We start from the raw sequence: 9420 nt of genomic DNA, 5'->3' as shown, positions 1-9420 counted from the left end.
GCATTACCACCATCCCGAACACTTTGACACTGTGGTGGTTCAGCATTAGCAATAACAGCAGACACACTATTCACATGGCACTTGTTCAGGTGCTTCCTAAAACCAGAAAAACTATTGAAAAAACGTGAGCATCCCACTTGGCCACATTGAAGATAAAGAGTCCTTCCCGTACAGAGTCCATGTATTACTTTGAGATGCTTTACAAGATTGTTTGCTCCACCAAGATCATTACTGCAAAGAAAGCACCTCATTTTTTTAAAAATTAAGTCTAACGCACCATTCTAGCTCGCAATTCTGCAATTCTTGGCGTTTCCTTAGTTTTCCCTACATCAATGTTGTAAATGGCAGTTTGGAGAAAAGTGAAAAAATTGTTCAAGGCAGGACTGTAAGATGTACCAAAGACAAAGTGGGCCTTGAAGAGTTCATCCAGGGCTCCGACTGAGGTGGTGGCTTGGCATGGAAGTGCGTGCTTGTCGATGGCAATGAAGAAGGAGTGAATGCTGCTTTTTGTGGGTCCCTGTGCAAGGATGTAGGGCTGACGGCTTTGAGTGATGTTGTCTAGATGCTGCTGCAGGCTTGTTCCCGTCTACGACAAAGCACATTCAATAACACCATTTATTAGAACAATAACAATGATATCACTCTCAACTTAAAACAAGTAGCCTTTTACTACGGATGGGGTCGCCGGTGGGCCTATTCCCTACTTGCTAAATATACTCAACTACATCATAACAACATTGCTATGAAAGAACAGAGAGCCTTAAGTATCAGGTTAATTACAATTTTGGTGACAGTAAGGTTATAACAAAGGCTCTGCGCTAAGGGGTTAAGAATGATGTCACATGCATAGAATTACTAGCGGTGGACTTGCATTTGAGAGTACGATGTGGAGTGGTGTTGGCCTGAGGCTGTGCAGTGAGGGTGACTGGGTGTAAAATGATGTTAGAAAGTGTAAGGGTAGAGGAGTACTGTTTGAAGATGTGAACTGTCTCTCCGATTAAAAAAATATCTATCCAATTTTGCAAAAATGAAAATAGAGTAATGATGGATCAGGTTTAAAAGCACACAAGTTCAGCCACTGGCTTCCGTAAGAATGATAGACGAAAGAGTGCTTTGACGACGACATAACCAAAAAAAAGGTATTCAACATACAGAAATTAAGCCCATCCACAAACAACTCTGAAACCATGACTGCTTTTTCACAGCAACCCGCTTTAAAGTTGCAATAGCCAGGCTACAATATAATAGAGTAACTTTATTGAGATTGAGATGTCCAGCAGCATAGACAACTACACAATAAAGAACTCACGCCAATTAACAAGGCTCAAAGTGTTCTGTGAAAATGCCTTCAAGTAGCCCATATGGATTCTAGTGGCCCTAAAGATGATCCAGTGTTACATACACTAGACTACCACACACGCACACGCACACAAGACACACACAAGGAACGGAAATACATAAATGGATAAATGGTGGAGTAGAGCAACTAAGGGCCTTTTAAATCTTTTGGGGGGCTTTTTGAGGACAGTCAAAGACATAACAAGAAGTAAGTGGGAGAGAGACAGGGTGGGGTTGGGAAATAACCCAGAACTGACTCAAACCCAGGTCGCCTGTATATGGCAGGGCACTGTGTCTTGTATTATCTCAATATTACTTTTTATGTATGAAAAGTGCAAGTTGAAGGATATATCATATATGTCTTTTTTTGGGGGGGGGGGGGGGAGGGGAGGCCATCCTGCCTCCCAAACTATAAATGGTGGGGTGGGTTGTTTGAGGGTATGTGGTGTTGTTGGCAACGGTGGTGTGATATATGAGGTATGAAGTGTTGATGGGGTGATGATATGGATGATGGTTTGATTAATATTCAAATATTAGTCTAGTGTACCTTTTGAAATTTGATGAGGTGATCGACGGCATTAGATGCTGATATCTTCCCTGGCCTCTTGCGTCCCTGTGCAGATGGCGGTAGCAGATGTAGCAGCAGTATGATGGCAGACATGTCACTGTCCCACCCTAAAGGCCAACAAGAATCATGTTAACATTGAGTTACAATTTTCCACCGTCCTCAATATATTTAGCGACACGCATCTCTACATTCAAAGACTTACCATTTTCAACTTCAGTGGATGTCTCAGCATTGTGCATCAAATCAAGAAGGTCTGTGGAGGGGACAAGTCCATGGCTTTCCTTGATGACTCTTGCTTTGAAAGTGGTAGGCCATCTCTCCAGGAACTTATTGGCAGTCTGCTCGCCAAACATCAGTCTGAAATCCTGCTCTACCTGTAATTTGAAAAAGAAAAAAGAACACAACAAAGAAGATAACTGCAGGTGGTACCTTGTGCTACATGTCAGGGCTTGACATTAACTTTTTCACGTATCGGCCACTGTGGCTACTGGTTTTCCTGAGTCACTAGCCATTCAGGTATTCCACTAGCCACAGAATTTATCTTTTTTTTTCTTCATCATGATAGTGTACATCTAACCTCAGAAGATGAGGTGCTACTGCAAGATGAATGAATAGCTTTCTACATGGAAATATATCAAGGAAATATAAACTGAGTTACTGAGATTCTTGAACTTAAATACAAACAAATAAGAAATAAGCTGCCAGTCAAATTGGCTAATGACATTGAAAGTAACTTATTACTAGCCACAGCCAAGTTTTACCATCATTTGGCCGGTTTGTAGGTGCCAGTATCAAGCCCTGCTACATATTACAGTAAGTCTCACTCTTCAATGAATGTGGATGTCTTACCAGTCCCTGTGTGTCCAGGAATCGTGGAAAAACTGAGAAGACCTCTGCCGATTTGTCATGGTCATTGACCATTGCTTGGCGGTAACTGAAGGTGGTTTTCATTTTTTCACGGATGGTTTCCTCATCTGCAGAATGTCTCAACACAGCGATAGCTGATTCCACCTCCTCATCAGTCAGGACTTTGTCAGTAAGGGGTGTAGTACGTCCATGGCCTGGCCCACCAACTTTAAAACAAAAATAATTTTGTTGTTGCTGTTTACAACTACACACTGTTATATCCTCCAACAGTCCACTCTTGTTTTGCACATATTTCCAGTATTTCCCAGCATTGTTCATGAATGTGCACATCATTTTCTTCTCAATGTTTTCAGCAGTTAAATTTATTGGATCAGACTTTTTAGCATAGCTTAACAGAATCAATGGAAGTAAATGGGAGCATTGGCATCAAGCCACAAGTGATCAAACGACAGGATTAAATAGCCATTTTGCACTTTGGTGAATTTTACATTCATTTTAAAAGTAATTTATAAGAACATTTGATGATATTTTGTTTGCTCCCATAGTCTTGCATTGCTACACTTAATCTGGCTGTACTGTCAAACTAGGCAATGCAAACACATAGACGAAAACTAGACTGCCTGTGCAGTCGCCTTCGACTGCTTAAGGTATATCCCCGAAACGCGACGCTTCCAGTCCCCTATCATTCCTACCACTCCCGTCCACCATTTCGTAAACGTATATGATACATACAGACATGACATGACGTGCATAGGCTTAAAACCAAACGACTATTGTGAAAATGAAGCAAAAAATGGGGCACATGGTAATACTGTTTTAATGGTTCAGTGGATATACCACATTTGGTACAGTGTAATAACCAGTGTAACAATATTTAATACAATGTGATACCAGTGTAACACCGCCATTTTTTGTACTTACATCATGTGTTTGTGCGTAAGTGGTATTACATGGTATTGCATATTGTTACACTGGTATTACACTATATTACATGGTATTGCATACTATTACACTCGTTATTACACTGTACCTGATATTGCATATTGTTACACTGGTATTACACTAGTATTACATGGTGTTAAATATTGTTACATTGGTTATTACACTGTACCTGATATGGTAGATTCACTGAAATGGTGAACCATTAAAATAAGGTGTTACCGGGCAAATCAATCCACCCAGTCAGAAGTTATGGGCCAAATGAAAATTCCGCCATTTTGAAAGTGTTGTCTTCCAAACTCGAATCAGTTCATGAACCTACCCTAGAGCATTCACACACAAAATCTGAGACAAATCCATCCACCCGGTCAGTAGTTATGGGCCAAACAAAAATTCGGCCATCTTGAATTCAGCCATCTTGAAAGTGTTGACCTCCAAACTCGAATCAGTTCATGAACCTACCCAAGAGCATTCACACACCAAATCTGGGACAAATCCATCCACCCGGTCAGAAGTTATGGACCAAACAAAAATTCGGCCATCTTGAATTCAGCCATCTTGAAAGTGTTGACCTCCAAACTCGAATCAGTTCATGAACCTGCCCTAGAGCATTCACACACCAAATCTGGGACAAATCCATCCACCCGGTCAGAAGTTATGGACCAAACAAAAATTCGGCCATCTTGAATTCAGCCATCTTGAAAGTGTTGACCTCCAAACTCGAATCACTTCATGAACCTGCCCTAGAGCATTCACACACCAAATCTGGGACAAATCCATCCACCCAGTCAGTAGTTATGGGCCAAACAAAAATTCGGCCATCTTGAATTCAGCCATCTTGAAAGTGTTGACCTCCAAACTCGAATCATTTCATGAACCTACCCTAGAGCATTCACACACCAAATCTGGGACAAATCCATCCACCCGGTCAGAAGTTATGGACCAAACAAAAATTCGGCCATCTTGAATTCAGCCATCTTGAAAGTGTTGACCTCCAAACTCGAATCACTTCATGAACCTGCCCTAGAGCATTCACACACCAAATCTGGGACAAATCCATCCACCCGGTCAGAAGTTATGGAACAAACAAAAATTCGGCCATCTTGAATTCAGCCATCTTGAAAGTGTTGACCTCCAAACTCGAATCAGTTCATGAACCTGCCCTAGAGCATTCACACACCAAATCTGGGACAAATCCAAACATCCGTTCAAAAGTTATCGCGTTAACACGAAAGACCTTACGCGGCGGACGCGGCGGACGCGGACGCGGACGCGGACGCGGCGGCGGCGGCGCACGCAAAACCATTACATCCCCGACGCTCCGCGTTTCGGGGATATAATTATATACACAATCAAGAATAATGTTTGGGAATACTGCTAATGCAAAAAAGGGTGGACTGTTCCTTTAAACACATTTGACAGGTTGATAATTCACCCTCGTGATAAATTATTACCTTTAGGAGATCTAACAGCTGGACCTCTTTCCTCTGAAGCTTTTCGTTGAATCAGGGTTCCCACGGGTCATGGAATTTCTGGAATATCATGGAATTTCACAAAAGTTTTTCCAGTCATGGAAAGTCATGGAATTTTACCATTTTGCATGCACAGTCATGGAATATCATGGAATTTTCTTAACAGTTGTGTAGAAGCAAAAACTTTTTTTTGTTTTGTGGATAACATTGTTTCTTACTGGTTATACTACAACACTTAGCCAGAGAGGGTTTGGTTTCTCGCTGTAATGTGCAACATTTTAGGATGCAATGGACCCTTTTTAGTCTGGCGTCGGCTCTAGGGGTGAAGATAATCTTCAGTTTTCACACTTTTTAAAATTTAACGTTATTTCTTTTTACGGAAGTGGTCATGGAAATTCTGTTTTTTGGGTCTGGAAAGTCATGGAAAATCATGGAATTTTATATCTGAATTAGAGTGGGAACCCTGTAATAGTCTTCAACCGCCAAGCAATGTATCCTGAACCGCTTTCCGGGTCGTAGTAGTGTTCCTATATATACCGTAATGCATGCACATTATGATGTATACATACATTCATAAAGGCCAACATTTGATGGAGAAATATTGCATAAAACCTTTACTTACAAATCCATTCTGTGAGTATGGGTCTTCAAGGTAGGGAAACAGAGCGATAATCCCCTGTGCATACATCAATTTCACACTCCGGGGTGGCGAGGTCCTGGTATATTCAATAAACAACATTATTAGATAATATTGGACAACATGATCAAACAACAAACTTCATGTCTCATAACACATGACCCATCCTTACCCATGTGTTTCGGTCATTTCTGCAGTAAGTATGTTGATGAGCCGTCTTCTGGTTGAATCCGTGATTGATTTTGTTTTGGCATACTCCTCCATGATACGGTCACCTCCAGGCTTTGTAGTCAGGATTTTTTCAATCAGCTAAAGGATAACAGATGCAGTAATGTATTTTGAAAAACACTTGGTAATTCTGAAACAAACATGATGCATTGTATGCAATTGAGACCCCCTATCCACCCACACCCATCCACAAACTCACAGCTCTTGCTTCATAGTTGATCCGGCAAGGCCTTTTAGGTTGACTGCCTTGGGCTGCAACAGGGTCCTCGGCTGGCTCAAGCTGGGAGAAGTTGAGGATCACTGTCTCGTCTGATGCAGTAGACCCTGGAGATGATGTGAAGTGAGGGTTACCTGCACATTGGAAAATATGAACACAATTATTACATTACATTACATTTAACTGACGCCTTTGACCAAAGTGACCTACAAGGAGGAAATTCAAGTAAGTACAGAGTAAGGGGTTAGTGCAGAGTACAGCAGCATACAACTAATTAACTTAGTAGCACAGTGTACAGTTGAAACACTGACAGCATTGTCCAACACATGGTAAAAGAAGATGTAAGTTTAGCAAATAATGAGGTACATAAAAAGTGTTCAAAAGCAATCTAGGTAAGGTGTTCTAAAAGGTGTTAGAAGCAGTGGCTTACATACAGTAGTTCAACACTTCCACCTAAATGATGTGTGTGTAAATCATATGCAAGTAGGCAACACTTACAAGGTGCTTCATTGGCCAATGAAACTAGGAAAGGTCCATGGAACTCTTTTATGAGCTCCTCAAAAACCTCTGAATCTACCTCGGTGTTAGACTGGTCATAAACTTTGAGGTCCAACCGTCTGTCTTCGGAGATGTTAAATTTCAGACTCACTGCAGCGAAAAATAAACAATGCACAAAACGCTCTGATGAGAAATAATTGCAGTATGACACCACTTTAAGCTACATTAAGCTACTTTCAATCCAAATTAAGTGACAAACCTTCTCTCAAGAAATCACCAAACGTCAGTTCGGGCATCTTGATGTACTTCTGCACTCCACCAAATGAGACACGCAGCAGCATTTTCTGTTAAATTTCAGAAAGGTTGAATAACTGTTAATACCCATCAACGTATTCACACACACACACACACACACACACACACACACACACACACACACACACTTGGATCAGGAACGAGCATGCTGGTTAGGATACTTGTATGGGAGGCACTGATCAGAACACTACAATGAGGTCATCTTTTTTCATGTCCTTCTGAAACCTCTTAAAGCCAACTGAATTAGATCAACTTAATAGGCCTACATCCCCGTAACATCTCTGTTGTAATAGATGATTGCATATCATTATTCAGCAAAACATGGGAAGACAGTAGCATGGCTCCGCCTTACTGGTGACGCAACGCCTTCGGCTCAGCTACACACAGCGGTAGCGATCTGAAGTCTATGAAAATCAGGCAAGGAAGACAGGCAAATTGCAGCATCCAATAACGCAGTCTCTCTCTCTCTCTCTCTCTCTCTCTCTCTCTCTCTCTCTCTCTCTCTCTCTCTCTCTCTCTCTCACACACACACACACACACACACACACACACACACGACAGAGCAAGCCTGCCCGAGCGCGTGCACAAACATGACACCCTTTCCACACTCACCCACTTCCTCGTCCATTAATTGGATTGCATTGACCAACCTTGCAAAAATAAAGGCTAGTCAGCACATGGCCCTCAACTACTACAACATTCAAAGCAACTGAAAAGCGTTGGAAACAATATATCCTTTCTTCTTCCACTCACACTTCTTCCTCTGTTGAGTTGCACTGACGAACGCTGCACCGGCTAAGCGGAACGCTAGAACTCGACAGTTCTCAACTACAACACCAGTCAAAAACACCACAGTAAAATGTTGACACTAAACCCATATTTAACGCATGTGTATGAGTACCGGCATCGAAGACTTGGCAAGCCTTGCAGGAACTAGTTGTAGTATTAGATGTTACGTGGTGAATCAATAATCACTTTTGTATACTCCACGTGTGTCCACGCATGCCAAAACAGAACATTCGTGGCATCAACTACGAGAGAGCAATGCAGGTTTAGCGTGCTAATCTTTACCATACCATACTTTACCATTACCATTAGGCCTGCCATAAAACAGAGCACTACTTAACTGTAAACGATTCAGAACACTAGCAGGTTGTTAATGGCTTTCTTCGTCACTGTGTTGATCACTCGACCATTTCTGGTTTCAGAGGCACAAATTAAGGACGAGAACATTACCTTGCAAAGCATTGGGCACGTTGTCAAGTGAACTTCTGAACTGTTGCAATGCTAGCCATTCCAATGTAACATTGGGGGGAAACCACGTTGTCAAGCTAGCTAGATTAGCTCTACATTTTGGTACGATAACCCAACGTCAGCAAAGCAAACAGGAGACCAATTGAATTCTCACCACACCACACGGCGTTAACAAGCAAATGTAGTCGAATTTTGTTTTAATTTCAAATCAACTATTCATTGTCCTACTTCAAAAATCTTGAGGTAGTATTGCAGTCGAATGCATCTGTGAGAAATAATTTGCTAGCCTTCATATGCATGCCAAATGTAACCTAATACAACTACAATTGTCTATCATCAGCATCAGTGTATTGGGAAATGTTGGTCGTAAGTGATAAAACACTTACAGATGGCAAAAACTTGATAAATATTCAAACCCACTTACCACGCAGGGAGAGAAACGACTTCCAACATGCCATGCCAGTTCCAGCTCCGGTTCTAGAATTTTCGCGGGGAATCATCACCCTGCAGAGTAGATTTTGTCTTGGAGTTTACTCTGCCTATTGTTATAACTACTCTATCAAGAGAAAAATAGATTTACACTGCAATGTTGACACTCACTTTTTTACTCTCACTTTTGACACTGTCATTTGGACGAGTTTACTCTGCCTATTGTTATAACTACTCTATTCAGAGGAAAATGCCTTTACACTGCAATATTGACACTCCATTTTTTACTGTGTACTTTCTGAGTTCCCGCAAATACGGAAACTCCTTTTACTTTGCCAGGAATCAAACAACCATAGACCAATCAAGGGAGGCAGGTCAACCATGCCGTTTGGGAAATGTTAATTGTTATACTCTTGGTCAGACCAAGTCTTGAAGAGATTTGAAAGTCGATGATAATCAGGCTACTCCTCCCCCCTTCCTGTTTGTCTTACTGCTTCCGCCTTTAGATCAATCTACTTCCGAAATAAATATTTTTGTCATGTAAGAAATTGTTTTGTTGTAATGTTTTCTTGTTTGTTTTTTGTTTGCACAATGCTTGAGCTGCCCTAGTCCCAGGCCAGACTCTTGACATGATGTGTATGTGTGTGCGTGTGTGTGT

General features: G+C 41.4%; 1 protein-coding gene across 1 annotated transcript; it reads right to left on the bottom strand.

Annotated features, from left to right (window-relative positions):
• Positions 1-225: 225 nt before the first annotated feature.
• On the bottom strand, positions 226-5997 carry LOC134468292 (uncharacterized). Its single transcript, XM_063222233.1, has 5 exons — positions 5994-5997; positions 2756-2979; positions 2109-2280; positions 1886-2013; positions 226-586 (listed from the first exon to the last, which is right to left on the bottom strand). Exons 1-5 carry the CDS (start codon positions 5995-5997, stop codon positions 269-271), a joined length of 846 nt encoding a protein of 281 aa, XP_063078303.1. The 3' UTR covers positions 226-268.
• Between the last annotated feature and the right edge of the window lie 3423 nt (positions 5998-9420).

Source organism: Engraulis encrasicolus, chromosome 18 (genome assembly GCF_034702125.1).
Source record: "Engraulis encrasicolus isolate BLACKSEA-1 chromosome 18, IST_EnEncr_1.0, whole genome shotgun sequence".
Lineage (NCBI taxonomy): Eukaryota > Metazoa > Chordata > Actinopteri > Clupeiformes > Engraulidae > Engraulis > Engraulis encrasicolus.
The sequence above is the reverse complement of the archived record's forward strand: the minus strand, read 5'-3'. Positions and strand labels throughout refer to the sequence as shown.